The 19,904-nt window shown below is 38.1% G+C and overlaps 1 protein-coding gene across 5 annotated transcripts in view; it reads right to left on the minus strand.

Moving 5' to 3' along the window:
• Window positions 1–1,240: 1,240 nt before the first annotated feature.
• The window catches only part of LATS1 (large tumor suppressor kinase 1), a 30,946-nt gene continuing 12,282 nt past the window's right edge, over window positions 1,241–19,904 (minus strand). For 3 of the 5 annotated variants that reach the window (XM_061624099.1, XM_061624097.1, XM_061624098.1), the window contains 6 exons: window positions 19,251–19,401; window positions 15,640–17,144; window positions 11,131–11,713; window positions 8,760–8,942; window positions 7,385–7,491; window positions 1,241–5,787 (listed from right to left, as the gene is read on the minus strand). In XM_061624099.1, coding sequence (XP_061480083.1) covers window positions 5,281–5,787; window positions 7,385–7,491; window positions 8,760–8,942; window positions 11,131–11,713; window positions 15,640–17,144; window positions 19,251–19,401 — 3,036 coding nt within the window. In that variant the 3' untranslated portion in view covers window positions 1,241–5,280. Of the gene's footprint in view, window positions 5,788–6,728; window positions 7,492–8,759; window positions 8,943–11,130; window positions 11,714–15,639; window positions 17,145–19,250; window positions 19,402–19,904 lie in introns of those variants that run through there. The other 2 variants (XM_061624100.1, XM_061624101.1) reach the window with 2 other exon arrangements.

Genomic DNA, 19,904 nt, shown 5'->3' on the forward strand with positions numbered 1-19,904 from the left:
CTGCACTCCAGCCGTCTCCTATACTGTTTCATCGCTCTTATTATTAAGCTTCACAGTACTTCCTATCCAGGAAGATTTATTACATACTTGATGCTACAATTTAGAGATACCCAAGTTTATGTTCTGCAGCAATTTAGCAAGGGGCCTTCACAAACTCAGTTCTGCAGAATATAAAAATTCATGACAATGGCCAGGTTGGTGCATAACATACCAAAACACTCACCATTGTTCAAATATATAAATAGCTGTTAGGCCTACTCTCCAATAGCCTAGTTGTGAACTTTGTTGTATTCCAGACCGACATTCCAATTTTATTTAGCTAAATGAATTTTTGCAAAACAATTCAACTCTGCATGTTTACCCAGAAAAAAACGAGTTATTTATTCCCAGGTGTATATGGGATTGCAGCTTAAAGAGTGTATTTTGTAGATTGTTTTCATTTTATGTTGGATTTTATGTTATTATATTGGTAGTTTTGAAGCCACATGATGTTACTTTGTAACAAAGAGAGGAAAATACTATATTAACAGTGGTTTTCAAAATACATATTTATAGAAACTTTTTTGTCATTATTACATTTATACCCTATTTGTATACCACCCTGGGATCCCATGTGATGGACAGCCTTAGAAATACAACAAATAGTAATTATAACTAGGGGCCAAATCCTAACCCCTAGATGTTGATGATTGGAGGTAGGGGTAGGATGGTATGCAGGCCTCTTGGCTAGTGGAGAAGAGAGCTGCTGGTGGGGGTGGGGGGTTCACTGTGCCAGTGGCTCCAAGCTCTGCTGTAGCAGATGGAAGCAGTTAATGGTTCTGCTGCTGGTGGTACCCTGTGAAAAGCCCCCAAAAGGAGCATTTTGGGGCAGGGCACTGGAGATCTTAGATCCACAAGATCCAAAGATCCGACAGCTATACCAGCCTCAAGCTGGGGCTCCAAAAAATGTGTGAAAAACCACCCTTCCCCTTGCTGCAGGACTTCAGATGAGGTGATGGATCCATCACTCTGCTGCTTCCAGTCAAGGATTTGGATTGCTTTGTGGGTCAAATAATCATGGGCAGTGAAAGAAATACAGCATAAAATTTAAATGAATAGGATGTCTGCATTCCCATTCAACAAAGAAGAGGAAGACCAAACCAACACACTTTTGATCAATATAAAAATGTATTTGATTAGCAGCTTATTCATTGAATTTAAATTTTATTATCCCAGCAAATGGTACACTAGAGAAAACTGATTTAAAAAGTAGAAAGAGCTTCATAAGACACACAGAGAATTTACCAAATGGTTATTATATGCAGAAATATGTAAAGATGATTCAGTTATATTGTCTGCCAAGGCACTTATCTCAAACTACAGTTTTTTTTAATAAAAGTGTAATGTTTATCAGCAGAGTGTTTACAATATAAAAGGCATATATACAAAATGCAATATAAAAGTAAACTTGAGTAGTACCTTTCACTGGAGGATATGTTAAGGCGCTTCAAAGTTATACTATCACAAGTTGACCCAAATATACCATTGCTTTACTTTGGCTGCATTAAAGCAATTACTAACTCCTTGTTTCAAATACCAGATACATTTGCAGCCAAAAGCTAATTGGTAGTTTGGGTAACAGAGCAGCATCTATGAACCCACTCACATTGCATTCTCTAGCAGATGTACAATATCAACAAAATCCAAAGAACTGGTTCTTCATCACAGCTTTGCATACTGCAACAGATTTTTTTTAACTCTCAAAAAAAGTTTTAGTGTAATATTGTACAGATTCTGTTACAAATAAGGTAAAATAAGGTAGAAAAGAATCAGCAAGAGGGCCTGCCCAAGGATAGAATGTAAGTGAATAGTACAACGGTATTTACAATACAATTACATGATTATAGAACATTTTATAAATACAGGTCATATGTATATATGTGGAAGAGCAAAACAATGATATTTTAAGTGAAAACCTTTTCATATTTGGAAACCAAATATGAAGCAATTTTGTTTTTTCCTCTTTTGTTCAGACCCACCACAAAGATGAATTTATGTTTGAATATACTACAAAACCAAAAAATAGGATTGAAACATCCACACAGAAAAATGCAAATTATGCAGACTACAAAGTATTCTGAATCTACACTAAAGATTACTTTGAAAAAAGTATGAAATCTACACATGGACAAAATGCAGTTTCAGAAGTATGACATCACAATTGCTTATGTTCTCTTTTCTAAGGGCACAACTTGGCAATAAGACCATGCAAAGTAATAAAGTAGGCTCTTCCTAGTAAAAGCTTATGCTACAATAAATCCAGCCTGACAAATGAAAAATAGGTTCAAGACTAAGTCACATATAGCAGAAAAACATGATTTTCCATGTTTATATGAAGACCTCACAATCAATAGTAATCCTAATTTAGTATCCTTTTCCATAACGGAGTACTATTTGTTGGAATGTTTTAGATGGAACAAATGAGGCAGAATTTAATTTTTAAAATGTTCCAAAATGGCAGAGTTACATCACATACATAATTTCTCTGCATATAAATATTAACAAACGTAATTAAAATAATTAATTTGGAATATACATTTGTGAATATTACATCATCACTTCTCAGCTAAAAGCAATAATGGGCATTATCTAGAAAGGTGAAGTTTAGTCAGGTTTAAATGAAAGTAATGGGCTTTATCTGTGGACTTATTTATTATTATTATTAGGCTTCTTACCCCCACTTTGCCAGGTCCCAGGGTGGGTTACAACAATTTAAAATTCAATGTTTAAAATAGTGTAAAACAAATTACAATCACAGGAATAGGGTGGGTCATGAAAACATGTATCTCAGGTGTCAAAGGCCAGCATAAAGAGGTATTATTTTAAGCATACAAAGGAAGCTATATAATAAAGATGCCAGATGCACCTCCTCAAGGAGGGAATTCCATAACCTAGGAACTGCCACAGATAATGCTCTCCTCTCCCCCCCCCAAAAAAAGTCTGAGGGTGGTGAGCTACCAAAAGGCCCCCCTTTGCTGATCTTAATACCTGAGAAGATCTGTAGGGAAGGAGGCAGGCAGTCTTTCAGATATTTGAGGCCTAAATTGTTTAGGGCTTTAAACACTAATGTGAGTACTTTGAATTTGCCCCTGAAACAAACTGGCAACTAATGCAGGGGTTAAATGAGTTCTAAGAAGAAACTCAGCCAGTATCTGGCTGCTACATTTTGAAGCATTTGAAGTTTCCAATTCATCTTCAAGGGCGGCTCCACACAGAGCACATTGCAATAATCCAGTCTAGAAGTGACCACAGCATGGAATACGTTGACCAACTCATCACCAATTGGTCTCAATGTGATGTGTGCTTAACTTTCTCTGGATTGCACTCTTTGAGTTTAGATGATGAACATTATGTTTAGATGAACATTATGTTTTGAAAATAAAGCAATTTTGCATATGTACTTAACCTAGAAATAGCAGATTACATTTATCTGGCTTTAGCCAGGAATATATTACATTTTATTGCAGGACAAATAAAAAAAAACTTGCCAGTTTAACTGGAACACCTATCAATATTAAACAAACGACAACCCTTGAAATCCTCTTTAAAATAGGACTTATTTTACAAAGACAAATCTTAAAAAGTTAGACCTGTACACTGCATCCTCCTCTATAACGATAAAGTTAAACATTCCAAAGTCTGGTTCACACTTTGGCTCCATACACAGAACATGTCTTGCAGTGTGTGGGAGCAAGGTTATCTGAACGTGCACAGAACTTTCACAAGATACCCTGGTTAATGCTAAAAGCTCTACATACACTAAAGATAGGATGTTGAACTTGCTAATTCTTCAGGAGTAGGAAAGCTAGCATATGGGCTTGAAGGGGTCACTCACACGCTTATAGTTCAGCATCATCTGTGGGGAAAACTGCATTTAAAATCAAGCAAGCAAAACTATATAATTTGCAGTTTCCCATTAGTTCAAAGCAGCTGGTTCTGGGATGAAGAACTATTAACCGTGTCCAATCATTGAGGTAAACATAGTTTTTCCAGGCAGAACAGTTATCTGCAACAGGGACATATTACCTCTAAGCAGGAAGCAAGAAATATCTTCATGCCAACATGCAAGGAGAGCTATAGAAGTTGTCTGAATACCATGGAAAATAGGATTTAGTGTATTAATAGGATGATGATAGAAGAGATTGCAACTTCAAAGGAACCACAAAACAGTTTACTTGAGAAAGCAAATTATGCTTAATTCCCATTAAACAGGAATGTGAGTTCTATTCAAATTACTTAATCTGGGAGCAAAGGACAGAATCATCTGTTTGTAAAACAAGCCCTTTGGTTTAGAATGATACAGCAATAATGGAATTGGAGGGACCCTAATTATGGCATATCTCACTGGCTAATGCTGGGATAGTGTAAGACTTCTTGGCAAGTATATATCACAGCAACCCAATCATTTTCAGTCTTTTCTTTATACAGGATGAGAGGAACCAGTAAAAAAAAAAGACATTTCATAATAGGTCAGTATCACCTTGCATGCCCCCCCCATCAGCCTCAATTAGTTACGCTTCACAAAACAGTCAAGCAAAATTAAAATATTAGCTAGTGTTTTCATCATTTATTGCCACAGGAAACACAGACAAACAGCACAACCCTATGCATGCTTATTCAGAAGTACCACTACATTCAACAGGGCTTACTCACTTCCAAGTTTAGGATTATAATTTTAGGCTTCCTTGTTCCACACCCAAAAATCCTGCAGAGTGCCTGGGAAACCCTACCAGCAAATTAGTTTACTTTCTCCAGCCTTACCCAGAGTGGGACTTAGGTGAGTAGCCAGGGAAAGCAACTGCCAGTTTAAAAGTACTGGGTATTGGTGATATTTAGTCAATGTAAGGCAAAACAAAAACAAAACCACACCACTGAAAAATTCTGGGAGGAAAATTAATGTATGTAGTCTATATGCAAATAGAGAAATGTCGAATTTCCTAAAGAAATTAGTATTTCCTATTTTGAATACTTTATAAAAGGCGTAACATTTTATTTTATAATTTATTGTTCCTAACATTATTGTTTTCTATATTAATCATTAACAATGCTGGAATAAATTAATGCTTGAAAGGGACGTGTTGTGAAAGGGAAAAAAGGTACAGGAGGAACAAACTATTGGACCAACAGTGTTCATATATCCTTTCTCTCTATCCCAAGTGTACAGAAAACCAGCTTCCCAATAACTCAGGCTTTGTTGCAGCATAGATCTGAGAAACCCCAAAGAATGGTTTAACTCCTCCACTAAATATAAACTAGATCATGATTTTGGACCTCTCTTCTGGTTCTCTCCTCATCTTCATCTGACTGCGACTCCAATCTATGACAATTACTGTATTCATACTCAATAGGCTTGGGATAGCTGTAAGGGTAACCATTGTCATCAAAAAACCTTCGAAATGTGAATTCATAAAAAGCATGTTCAGGATGTTTGCCATTTTTATACCACCCATTAAGTGTGTCATTTATATTCCCTTCTTTATCCTCACTCCATAATTTATCTGGGTCAATTGGATCAAAATTTGAGGTGTCTGTGGGATGCGTAATTTTAGGAATGTAGGAAGCAGGCTGTTGCCGCAGATCACTTGAAAAATCAATAGATTTAAAAAATGGATGTGCTTTTATTTCATCTGCACCATTCTTGCCTAAACGATCTTCTGGCCCTCGGCAGAGCTTAATAATAAGGTCAGATGCCTCTGGAGTTAGTTTTGCTTGTGCTGGAATGTGTAGAGATGTTTTCCAATTGATAACCTTTATTTAAAAAAACACAAAACAGAGACAGAACAAAATTAGTTTTTTTTGTAATGTATTTATTTTGAAAAATCTTAAGAAACATCAAACAAAAGGGTTCCTTCTCCTGTTATTGAACTCCTTCCCTTCCATTCCTAATTATGATCTCTTCCCTCCACCCCCACAAATATCAGACTAATTTCTATATTCTGTTCTCTACCCTGCTAAAGGTGAATATTTCCTTCCCTATCTCTTCAAGAGTCGTAGCTGAGTCCCACTTATTTTGCAGATATTATTTCCATTACAGTTCACCACCAGATGTGAACATATACTTCTGCAAGGGAGGGGATTTAATTCTCTCTTCAGTATGAAAGATGACACTAGCCCCCTTTTATTCTTATTCTGCCAGATACTATTTATTCTGTATGTACAGTCCACACACACATATCCCTAATGCCCAAACTAGACCCTTTTCTGTTATAATAGCTGCTGCTTTCAAAAAGAGAGTATCAGTTCCTTTTCCTGGACCTGTGAAGCAGACAGCACCGCCACTTTATATCTTTTCAGGTGAGCATCATTTATCTTGCAGGTATTAGTACTAATCAACCCGTCTTTTACACACACACTTATCTATCTGTACTGAGGAAAATACAAGGCACAGAAGTGTTCCCTATTTTCCCGAGCAGGAAAGAATACCTGTGCCTTGCTAAATTCCCTTTTCGTTCCAGTAAGTGACTCCAGTAGCAAATGTAGAGTCAAATATATGGTTTTTGATGTTTTGTGCTCAGACCCCATCTCTGCTTTGTATTCTTCCACACTTGCACCACTCTTGAGGTTCAAAATATTTTTTCGATGTTTTACATTTTATGTCTGGCTCCATCCCCAATGGCAGCCATTTTATGGTGACATCAAAGACACTTCCACAAAATTTCAAACATGCCCTGGACTAAAAAAAACCCCTAATAATCCCCAATAGAGTGGTTGTTACATAAAGATGCATGAAACTCATAATTTTGTAAAACTCTTTATAGATGACATAATGGAGGACTACAGCACCATATTCATGATACAGATTAATTCATCTGGACTGCTACACACTAAACCTTTCCATGCTGTTCTCAGTATAGACTGCAATCTTCACTTAGCCCACAGGAATTCATTGAAAGGCTGGAACAAGCCATCATGTTATAGCTCTTTTAATCACACTGAAAGCAGTAACAAAAGGCTGGCTAAAATACATGAAGAAATGACAGCAAAAATGTACCCATTCCACTGCAATCTGGAATGGTATTTAATGTTCTTTGCCAATCGGTTCTTGAAGTCAAGGACCTCATTCCTTCCAGTGATTTAATGGAATGAATCCCATACATCCTCTCTGATACTGACAGAAAGGGTTTGCAAGTCTGTATTAGCTTTTTAGGAGGTGGATAGAATACCAATCCAGCCGCAATTTCTGGTGACCGCTGAAATTACAAATAAGTCTGTCGCAGAAAGGGGAAGAGAGCAGCACACAGATGTCCTTCTAATTCAAGTGCAAAGTAATGTTTGAAGGATTTATGAATATTATATATAGTTGTCTATGTGTAAAACACATTTGATATCCGATTTTCTCAGATACCTTCATCTGGGTTTCCAATGGTGTTTGTGCCAGGAAGGGAGGCTGTCCCACTAACATTTCAAAGAGAATCACCCCAACACTCCACCAGTCACACAGCTGTGTATATCCTGAAACAAAACAACAGTAGTTAGGTACTTCAATAAAAGTTCTAGATTTAATTTGAGAATGTCCCAGCTATTTCATTGCAATGTTTTTCGTATGTCTACTGCATGTTTTAAGCGCTCAAAAATGTATGGTCAAGAGTTGTGCTTCAGAAATTAGTCCTATAAGGAAATTGACACAACAAATGAACCAGAAAGGGGAAGGGAAGTGACTAGGGGCCAAGAGGGACTTGGCTGTTTCCCCCTGCCTGCCCCACCCTTAGCCCCAGGAGGCTTCCAAAAGAAGCTGCTGCTTAACGGAACTGCAGGAGGGAAAACAGGGACACTGTGGTTGCCATCAACGAGTGAATGAGGGTCCCATCTCATTTAGTCCTGGGATGGAAGGGGTAATTGATACAAAAACTCTTGAGGATGGCCTGAGGGGCAGAGATAGTGTATAAAACTGTTCCAGGTAAGCTGAGGCAACCTGAGTGTGAGGTGAGTTAGGTGGACAGTTTTTGTAAACTCCCATTAATGGCTGACTGTTAATGGTGGTTTTGTATATGGCATTTTAAAGTGTATGTAGAGTTTGGTTGGATTCATTTGTAAAAAATATGTATTAAATGTTTCTATGAATTGCTATTGAAATGCTAGTGCTGTCTTGAAATGTCTAGAGCTGTGAGTTCAAATCCCCGCTCATGTGTCCTGGGTGTCAAGGGCCAGCTAAAGATCACCCTCACAGTGAGCGGCTCAGGGGTTATGTGCCCTGCCACCTGTGCAGCCCTGGGCAAGCTGCATAGTCCCAAGGAGCTCAGTTGCCCCCCAGCTGGCAGTTGCGGACAAGGAAGGGGCTGGCTTGTGCAGCTGTGGCAAGCTGAGCAGGCCCTAGTCAGCTGGGGAGGACTAGCCTCAGAGGGAGGCAATGGTAAACCCCTTCTGAATACCACTTACCATGAAAACCCTATTCATAGGGTAGCCATAAGTCAGGATCGACTTGAAGGCAGTCGATTTCCATTTTTATCACAAGCACAGGAGTCTATGCACTGTTAGATGACTGATCTTCACCTATTAGGATGCTACTTTAAGTTTGATTTTCCCAGCAGATTTCATCATATTGATACATTAATGTTGTGTGTTACAAATGTCAGTTTATAATGTTATATCTTGACACTGTGCTATGTACACGCTAACAGTTGAATGCTTCCTTATTATTAGATCAGTTCGCTTTTTCAGATAATCATTTTCAGAAACTAGCAGCCAATTTACTTTGCCAAGGAATAAAAGGAAAGACTTACCTGTTCGTAACAATACTTCTGGTGCAATATAATTTGGTGTACCAACTAATGAGTGTGCCAGACAACGTTGGTGCTGACGTGCTGCTCTACGTTCAAGTGGCTTTAGCCTGTCTCCACATCTGCAGTTTGCTAGATCTCCCCATTCATTACTGAAATCCATGCTGTCCTGACGTGGGTGGTCACCTACAATGCAGAAATCCAAGTGCTAATGTTTTTCTTTAAATGTTACTTGTCATAGTATGTGTAAAAACCTATGTGTTCTTTAAGAAAAAATGTGTGTGCTCTTCTGAATTAAATTAATTGAGTTGTGAGCAATTTTACTTTGATAGAGAGTGTCTGAGAGTCATTCATAAAGGGAAGAAGCTGATCGAAAAGTAATGCTGTAGTCATGCAGCCTTGATATTAAGTCCACATAAGTTATGAGCACACAATATTTTTACAAGCTTGCCTGTCCATGCAGATCTGTGTTTAGTAATTAGTCACAGATGAATGACACTGTAGAGTTATATCAGCTTTACAGATAAGCTTGCAAAAGTTGGTAGCCTATATAAATATTGCTAGCCTGCTATACTAAAGCCATTTTTTTGCGGGTGGAGAGAAATAGTAGTCTCAGACCTTAGAAAACAAATTTTAAACTCCCTAGCTGTTCTGAAATTATGAAATTAGTGGTCTATTTTTTTTTGCAACAAATATTTGAAGGAGAGTGCTAGAACTCTGGTAAGAACATACGTTTACTGCCAAAGTTTAGCCCAAGAACATGGGAAGAAAGATGTAAAAAGCATTAACAAAGTCTGATTACTACTACTACTACTACCACCACCTCTACCACTAATAATAATAATGTGCCTTTTTATCCACTAAAAATACAATCCTATGGTTCCCGGGAGGCCATCTCTAGGGCTATGAAATACTGCACACCTTACCCTCTGTGGGTGGAGAGGAAGGTTAACTGCAGAGGTCTTCCCTTAACTGAAAGAAGAGATCCTCACTGCCACAAATGACCTGTTGGCTATGCTCCATGAATGATAAGGACAAAAAGGGTGCATTAGCAGAGGCTTTGGCTCCACCAGATCCAAAACCTCATCATTGCTCAGACTTTCTCCTGGAGCAAAGAGAAACTATATCACTTGACTGATACTATTGTGGAGAAGGGAAAGAGGACACAAATGTTCTTTTCCACCCACTGCCCTACGCTTTTCTTGTTGAGCTATAGAGCAATATCGAGCTCAGATTGAAGAGTGACTGCCAGTCCCTGAATCTGAGCATTTTATTTGTGGCTCTGGAGTGTGGGAAAGGGAACATATGTCTTTTTTCCTTTCCTTCCTCCTGTAACTTCCCCATAAAGCAGAGGAGAGGAATCTTTTTAAATCTCATGGCTCATTTAGGATATAAACCCTAATGCCCCCCTTCGTTGATGCTCACCTGTAAGCTGTTACAGACCTGAGCAGGCCAATTTCTCCTATCTACATTGCCCCCCCTTTCTTTTTCTCAACTCTCTCTGTAACATTCCATGTTCGCTCGTCTCAAACATAAATTGTTGCATCCAGTGTTGCCCTTCACCACCATAAGAGGTATAGAGTCTGTCTTCACTGATTCTTCTTTCAATATGCCCTCCCACTTTGTTTTCTTTACATGTAATAAATGGAGTTTATGTTGCAGAAGGCTTGTCAATAGCCACTTATTTACCTCTATATGATCAGACAGGGCACTTTTTACTGGGTTTGTTTCCCCCCACCCCTTTCAGGCTACCAATGTACCACAAGTGCCTAACAAATTGTTTTTGTAGAATACTAACTTTTGCAGCTTATTCTGACAACCTGAGCTAAAATATTAACCACAGACTGAAATGAAACACATTATCTAAAGAAAATGCTAAACAAATACATAAGCTTTGAAAATTGTAATATTCTTATCTTTTCAATGTATACACAATCTTTCTACCTATCCAGTCACTGTAAAAGTCCCTGGGTTGCATGTGTACATCAAAGTTGTAAGGACCAAATGGACACCAGATTTTTTTCTTCTGTGGTTGTTTTTAAAAAGAATTAAAAATAGTCTGCAATAGAGCCACTCGCACGTGTTTAAAATCTTGTCCATCTTTGCTATATTTTTCTTAAAATAATGCTATTTAGCAATACTCATTACTAGTTTTTGAAGAGGGACAAAGTTAAACACTTTCTACTATTCTACAGTGGATGATGGAGATTATTAGTGCTTTGATAATTACTTCACAAAATGTTAAGGTATTAAATCAAGCAACAATGAGTTAGACCTGCTAGAAAAACAATTTTTAATCAAGTAAACATTTTTTTGCTACAAATGCTAATATATAGTAATAAAATACCATTTTTGGACAAAATGTTTCTCTTACCACTCTGGTAGTATTTGGAATCATGTGTCCATCGAAAGCCAGTACAAAGCCCAAAGTCAGTCAATTTGATGTGGCCATCACGATCAATCAGAATGTTATCTGGTTTTATGTCCCTATGAATGAATCCCATCTTATGAACACTTTCAACCGCACAGATTAGTTCTGCTATGTAGAATCGGGCCATATTTTCTGGGAAGACCCCCATTCGAATTAACAGGCTCATCATATCCCCTCCTGGAATATAATCCATTACAAAGTACAAATTGTCCTTATCTTGGAATGAATAGTACAAACGAACTACCCATTCATTATCAGCCTCTGCAAGGATATCCCGCTCAGCTTTAACATGAGCAACCTGATTTCGAAGTAACACATCCTTTTTCCGTAGAGTTTTTGTTGCATATAAGGCATTTGTATCCACCTTTCTTGCTAAGCACACTTCTCCAAATGCCCCAATTCCAAGGGTTTTAATCTTAACAAACATTGATTTATCCATTTTTGCCCGTTTCAGACGGATGTAGTTGGACTCCTTTTGGCATAGCATTTTCCTCATTTGATCCTGGGCCTCTTGGGATAACCCAACCTATACACAAAATATGAAATTTGACGAGTGAAAAAAGAACATTTGTTTCAGGAAAATGCCTAGAAGCTTAGATTTAGGACAAACAAACAAAAACTGGTCCTTAAATAGGGAATGCTTCTTTCATTTTTATTGTTTTTATTTTTTATTGGAGTAAGTTAGGAGTCAATGAAAACACTTCAGAACAAAGTATGACACAAAATGTATAGTTTTCAGGGATGGTTAAAAGGAGTGATTATATCAAAGCCATACACTAAGAGCCATGCACAATGAGGCTCAAGATTTAAGGACAATTGTTTTGACAGGGGTCTTGATTGGTGAAAATAGGAAAGCTGAATGCAAAGTTCTATCATTCTGTAAAGCTGCATGTTTTGGGGAAAGGATGGCTATGACTACTGTCCTTCAAAGAAACATTCCCTTATAGTCAGCTAAGCTAGATCTCTGTCACATTTCTTCCATTTACATGACGAGTAAAGTAGCTTTCTCCTGTTGACTCAAATCTTCCTAAAGAAATGGCACAATTTCTTCCCATGTGACTTTCTACCCTTCACCGTTAAGAGAATCTGATTTATAACTGTGTTGAACACAATCTTGAAAAAACATGTCTGACAAAATAAATACAAATTTTAAATAAACCAACCATTTGTAGGTATGTAGAATTAAGCAAAATACGAAAGTACCATGATCTCTGTGCTAGTGCAGGGCACCAACAATGCTATAAACCAGGAAAAGGAAGCAAGACTAGTAATCTGATATAAAGGCGTCCAAGAAAACATGCTAAATTCAAATGCAGGTAAGCATGCAGAGTCCTTAAGAAAGGGTCCATGCTATTCTGTAAATGCAATACTTGTCTCCAAAATATTACTTGCCTACCCAGTAACGAAGGGTAAAGATGTCAGGAAAGCTTCCAACACCTTAACAGTTAAAATCAGCTGTTAGTGAAAGTGAAAAGGAAAGAGACTAAGAATGATATAGAAAAAGCAAGAAATCTAATTTAATTTACACATCAGTCAACTTACTATTTCAAAGAGATACAATTTAACAGGGATAATGTTTGAAAACAAAACTGCACTTCTAAAGAATGGCACAGAAGCAGAGAAAAGTGAAAGTGTAGATTCCAGCGGAAGTGTAAAGTAAAAATAAATGAGATATAGTAGAAATTTCTATGCCTCTTTTTAGTACAGGTAAAGCATAAAGGCAAGTCCAATGCTTTGCCAACATACTTCTGTCTGTAACAAATCAAAGAACCTCAAAATCAATTACGATAATTCCTTCTTTTATGAGCATCAATTTGTTGGAGATATAATTTTTATTTTACAGAGCCCTTTTACATTCCATCAGACACTTTTAACATAAAAATAGCAAAGCTTACTTATACTTAGGTGAAGGAAGACCCTTATATCCTATTAACCAGTATTTATCCCAGGATCTGGTAAATCTCTCAATCCATTGAGACACTAACTTCTAGGCCCATTTCATGCCTGTCACAAAAAAAGCTGCAAATCTGATTTAGAAAAAGTGGTCCTAGTAGAGTCAGCACTACTGGTGTTTAAGAAATGAATGTTTAATTTTTCTGGCGCATTCCTGTAGAAGCAGCCTGCTTCTGACAACACTTGTGTAGACTCTTGGTTTGGTATATAGAAGAAGTTCTTGACTTCCCTGTTCCCACCTCCCATGACATTAACCATTTTCTCTCTCATGTGCAATAAAATTAAAAGTTGGCATGCTGCATTTCTTGATCACTTGTTTCTTCCATGGCCCATTGCTTGCTTGCTTCCTTCCTTTTATAGCTTCTAATGTACTACCTTGGCTTCTACCGACATAAGGAGATGTATTTATTTTTGACCAAGAACTCCATTTTCAAAAAACAAAATAAGCCTTTACTACAAAGGTTATAGACAATGGTTGAAGAGCTTCAAGCTCTCCTTTGATTCCAGCCTGATACCCTGATTAGAGCATCATTAATGCTAACTGATAGAACAGCTTCTGATTTTTCAGAAGTCCCCCTCCCACTAGATTCCTTCTTCTGGGATCTTAAAATTTCCCAGAGTAACCATATGACCCTTTTTTCTCACTTTGATTTGAGCTGTATGGAATGTAAAAGAATGCAGTCAGCAAGACATTCTTAGTAGCATTTTCTTGTGCTTAGAAAAACTTGAAACTATTTCTCTCTTAATTTGTGGAGGCTTGCTATGACTAAGTTTGAAGCCCCTTGGACAAAACTAATGGCTATACTTTTTCAATCAGAAAGTTTGAATCAGAATGTTTGATTGCTTTTAAATTTTTTAAATGTCATATTTTAAAATTGTTGTAATCCGCCTTGAGACCTTGGGGTGAAGGGCAGGTAATAAAATGATGGTGATGATAATAATAATAACAACTTGACACTAAAAGTTAATATAAGGAGGTATGAATCATCATCTGTGATTTGTGGCTGCATACTACCACTTCCAAATTATAGAGAGAAACAAAGTGAATGACCAGAACCACCTAGCGCACTAAGCATCTTGGAAATGCTGCCCTGAGACTTTAGTTGAAGAGAGAGTAAATCCCTCAAATAAATAAATAAATTCTGGAACTGAATTTGAGATTGCCTAGATACAGGCTTGAGTCCTAGTATCAGAGTCCTTTTTGTTTGCAGAACAGCAACTTATAATCTAAGCCAGGACTCAGGACAGATATATTTATTATTCTTAGTTGTTAAAAGAGAGTAACTATTTTAAAATTGTGACAAATATATCAAATGCTACATTCCTATAGAGTCAGACCACAATTTGTACAAGTCAACTGTGCATGTGGAAGATAGAAGTTAGTGGCCTTGTAAAACCAAGTCAAGCTAGCCAGAACAAGTTAATTTATTTCTTACAGGTGATAGAAGTATTTAGATATCCCTGTGAAACAGTACAGGTAATTAACCAAAATGTCTTTCATCAGCAAATTTCACACCAATGCATGCACACTATGAGTAACTGTAATGCTCTTAGTGTGAGGCACCGTGATACAACTGGGAGGTTTCCTTAGTGTTTGATGTTATGTGTATTAATTAGCCTTGCTAATATGCATCGACAAAATATTTCAGGGATTCTTGGTTCTATTCTATAAAGAGAACCATGCATGGAACAGGGATTTTCCACCTGCCCTTACCCTCTGCAGTCCCCTGCACCCCCCAAATCTATCTATTCTTGAGTCTGAGGGGATCTACTGGAACAAACCAGCATATGGCGTAGGTGCCTGCAGTGGAAATCACACACATAAAAAGTCCCCTTGCAAAAACCTAAGTGTCTTCTCATGCAAAGTAACAAAAAGCATTTTTAAAAAACTTTTACTATTATTTATAATAAACTGAAGTTTACAAGTAAATCCCTTTTTATTGCTAGATACAAAATATCCAGCACGTTTACCCTCATATCTGTTGCATGATAAATTATATATCAGGAAACATAACATAGATTAAACAAATTATCAAAGTATAGATTCTTAGGGACTTGACAAACAATAGTATTGCATTTGGCAATAATGGCTGATGTGGTGGAGCAGAGCCACAGAGTCGCCCTCCTGACACCTGCATGGCTGCACCTTACCTGGATATTGCTGGAGTAGAGCAGGTGGCAACGAACCAATCCAGTACTCCCACTGGTGCATCCACACAGCCCTGACCTCATTGCTGCCTGCCCCAACGCCATCCAGATAAACTGCAGCAACACCGCTATCAGAAGGATGGCCCCACATTTCGGCCCCACTACACTAGCTGCTACTAGCGTTTGGGTGTGAAAGATCTTGGATTAAGAGTGTTTGGCCATGACTAAATCCCTGAAGGTTAGCCTAGTGCACCTTCTAGGTTTGTCACAAGGACAAACTTAGAAAGAAGAATTTTAAAGCACATTTCATACAGAATCAAAAACAGAAATATCAAATAATTAAAGATTTACCCGCATCATTTCATTTTCTAATTGTTTCTTACGATGCAGTCGCTGCTGATGAGATTTGAGTATGTTTTCCACATGCTGCTCCATAAAGAACTTAAAAGCCTGAGGAGAATAGCTCTGAATGCGGGACTCCCTTCGTTCTTCATCCCTCTTGTTCTTCCGAACAGGAACAGGTGAAGTTGTTATTTGCTTCTTCTCTCTATCTATTCCCTCACTGCTCTCATTCTTTTCACTCTCTTCTTCTTTAGGGAAACTGGACTGATCCTCCTTGCCAGGCTTTGCAACAGATTCATAAGGAGCAACAGGTGGATTTGGGTGTAATAAATGCTTTGGATAAGGTGGTGGTGGACCTTGATAGGTTGGAACTTCTGCTGCAGGTGGCATGACTGTCATATTTGTACATGGTCCCTCAGAAAAGGTAATGGGTTGGACAGCTTGCATTTGTTGTGATATCCAAGAAGGGTAAGCAGGAGCTACAGCAGTTTGCAGCTCTGGTTTTAGTACACGCATACTTTTTACTGGCTGCTGTATAGGAGCTGGAGTAACAGCAGTTACTGTGGTGGCAGAAGGTTGTGAATTGGTAGCATGATTTTGTCTGTTTCCAAGAGGGTTATTGAAGGAATTTGACCTTACTGGAATATTGGGTTGCCAAGTTGGGAGTTCATGTCCATTGCCAGAGGTTGCTTGAGGCCAGGATGTTGGAATTCCAGAAACATTTATATTGTAAAGTTCCATATTGTGGCTGTTTCTGTTCGGCACCATCATAGATTGAGGAATGTTCCCATTAGGATATGTTGAAGGGGCTGCTGATCCTCCTGCTTGCATTTGCAAAGGTGTAGGACTTTGCTGGCTTGTCGAAGACATTGGGTAAGGAGGTGGTGGTTGACGAGTTGCTGAGTTACTAGGCACAATATTTTGATGAACAATATAATCAGCCTGACAATTGCCATTTTGTATTCCAGCCCTTCCAGAAGAAAAATTAAATTTATTGTTAACTGAACTTTGCATGATTATTGGTTGCCTACCAACAGGAACAGAACTAATGCCTCTTTGCCCCTGTGTAGGAGGATTCATAGATGATGGATTTATAGGTTGTGGAGGATAGCCATCCTGCCACGCTCCTGGTGGCACTGGAGAAATGCGAGAGATCATATATTCCATGCTACCAGAATACCGTTTTGTTTGAGAATTTGTTTCCCAGGAAGGAGGAGGTGGAATTGTTCCCCTGGGAGGTGGAGTTGTTCCCCTAGGAGACAGTGGAGGTGGGGTTACACTCCTTATTTGAGGTGGAGGTGGCAGATTTGCTCTTTGTCCATTACCAGCATGAGCCTGAGCAAATGCTGCTATTCCAGAGCCAGACAAAGGTCTTCCTCCATCAGCCTGAGAAATGGGGCTCTCTGAATGAAAAGCTAGGCCATCTCCCAATGCAGGACCATGTCTATGGGGCACCAAGGATTCTTTAGAACCTTTCCAGCTCTGCCTGCGGTTGACTGATTGCTGTACTCCTCCTGTTTTTTTTTTTAAAGAAACCACAAAATGCTTTTTACTACTTAGTGTACTGTTATTTCAGAACAGGAATTTTACATAGTTAATAAATGTAATATGTTTGGTGGAAACAGAGGCTGACTTCAAATACAAGTCAGAATAAATAATATCAACAATTCATTTAAGAGTTTAAAACATTAATTTAAAATAACTTATTTCTAGGAAGATGATGCATGAACTTATTTAATCTTATACACAGGAAAAGACTGGGAGATCCTGGAGAGTTTATAGCTGAGGCCTCAACATGGGCACCTTGGGACCCTTTGGCAATCTCCTTGGCATGTGCCACGCCTCCCTCCCCCCATTTTTAAAAACTAGGTTAATTTTCCTTTTTAAAAAATTGTTGGGAGGGGAGTGTTTCCCAGTTTTTCCCAGGGAGGGAGTTACCTGCTTCTTTTGTCTGGGTTTTATTTCTATTTGGGGGAGGGGTGTTTTGCCTGCTGGCAAGTGGGATGGGGGGAAGGGACAAAGGAGGGAAACTGAACATCGATGTTTTTTGTTCTGCAAAAAGGATATTTTGTGGTGCCCACATCAGTTTCTTGGACTTCCAAATGTGCCCACAGGCGCAAAAAGGTTGGGGGCCCTGGTTTATAGCAACACCAAACACACTTAGGTTTTCAGAATTTCTGAGCAGCTGAGTTACTGATTATATGCTGAAGACAGACTATAATTTTCTGACACATACATAAGACACCATGGTGAATTGGTTTAAAATCACCGAGATAATAACACAAATTTAAATAAGTTTTCCTGTTTTGTAATTCACATTGGTGAATTTTTGGCTCTCAACATGTTGCTGATCTACAGTTCCCATCATTGCAGACTAGTGATCATGCTAGCTGGAACTGAGGGGAATTGTAGTATACAACATCTGTACAGCATGACATTGGTTACTGCTGAACAAAACTAAGAGAGCCTTTTTACAATCAAGAAATATAGGATTGGATGCAGAGACTCCAAGAGCAGAGTTCTTGCTCACAGAACAGAGAAAGGAGGTGATTCACCTCAGTTCTCCCTTCAACTCCCTGCATCCTCCACAGATGATACCCCCATATTGTTATTTTTATCCACTTATATAGACATAATTGCTAATTCTTTTACTTTATATGTATTTTATTACATAAAATGTTTATATATTTTATCTTAGCAAGTTTAGTAATTTTACATTTTGAATATCAGATTGCACTTGCTATTTGAAAACTCCTCCATAAGTCTGGTTGATATTTGTCTGTTTCACTCAGGAACTAACTATATGTTACACACAATTGCATGGAACTGAGCCCAAACTCTATTTTTCAACATGAAAAGCAGCAGCTGGACACAATCCTTTTCTAATCAACTATTTATTTGCACCAAATTGTTTGTATTCTCAAGATGCTTTCCTCTCCCTTGAGTTTAATTGTTGAGTTTGGTAAAACAAATAAACTTGTGGAACTCCACAAGAAAAGCCACTGGGAAGGAAGTATGCAATTTTCAGCATAGAAATGGTAGGCAGAAAAAGGACTAAATGTCCCTCCCTGTTGCCTTCTGAATTCTCTTTTCCTGAGGCAGGTTCTCACTTTAAGAAAGGCATCAAGGCTTAGTTACAAACATTTTAATATAATACATAGGTGACCCATTACTATGACCCTTGCTTACTCCAGATCTCCCTGTACCTCCTTTCTCTAGCTATATCCAGTTTTCCAAATGCTAACCCAAAGATGGGTTAACTGTATTGAGTTAGAATGAAAGCCGTACCAAAAAGATGGTAAAAAAGATTTCAGCTGGTCTTTAATTAATTACCCATTTCAAAGTTGAATACCATAATCTCCATCCAACCCGATGGCAAAAAGATCTGAATATGCAAAATTAATTGAATTGCAGGAGTTTGTTATAACAGTGAACATTCTGAAAATATTTGTAACATATATCAATGAACTGCTGTTTTTCAAAATGTTCTGTCTATACTGTACAATGGTTGTATTTTATCTCAGCTTATTTCTCTGTCCCCTGTTCACATGTTTGCTAATCACAGAGGGGGTATCTAGTTTTATTTCTCATTTCCAAGACACTAAATTGAATGCACATACCTGGTGGTTTTGTACCTGCATTAACTGGTCTAGCAGCTGCTGCTGCCATCTGTTCTCGCCGAGAATCTTGGTAGCTCATTTTACTTATGAATTCAATTGCTGCTTCTATGCTGCGGCTGTTGGTTTGTCTTAGAGCTTGTACAACCATATCCTATTTGGGAAGGGGGAGGAGAAAGGTTTTAAAATAAAGCATCTAATAACTCACAACCTAAAAGGGCCAGAAGCAACACATTCCACATCTTTAACCCAGCACAAAGGGGTCTAGATAGAGTTGTCAGGTTCCAGTCCTAGGAAGGTGGTCTACTTTGCATACTATATAAAATATTTGCTAATCATGCAAATCATGTGGGAGGTTGGAAAAGAGTGAATTAAACCCCTCCTGCCGATTTCTCACTCCAAACTGCACCTTTCAGGTGTCTGGGTTTCTTACAAGCTTTTCTGTGTAACATATATTTGAACTCTCAAAGACTAAATAAAAGTTAAAACAATCTTGTATTTTGTAAGAACTCTAAGGCTTTTCTGTGAGTAAGCCCTAGTGAACACACTCAGCCCACTTTTGTGTAGGTTTGCACTGACAGCATAATTAAAGTTACCATGAACTCACTTGTAAAGGTTCTAGTATCTCTCATAATCTGCCCTTCCTTTTCTTATGCA

Source organism: Rhineura floridana, chromosome 4 (assembly GCF_030035675.1).
Source record: "Rhineura floridana isolate rRhiFlo1 chromosome 4, rRhiFlo1.hap2, whole genome shotgun sequence".
NCBI classification, from domain to species: Eukaryota; Metazoa; Chordata; class Lepidosauria; order Squamata; family Rhineuridae; genus Rhineura; species Rhineura floridana.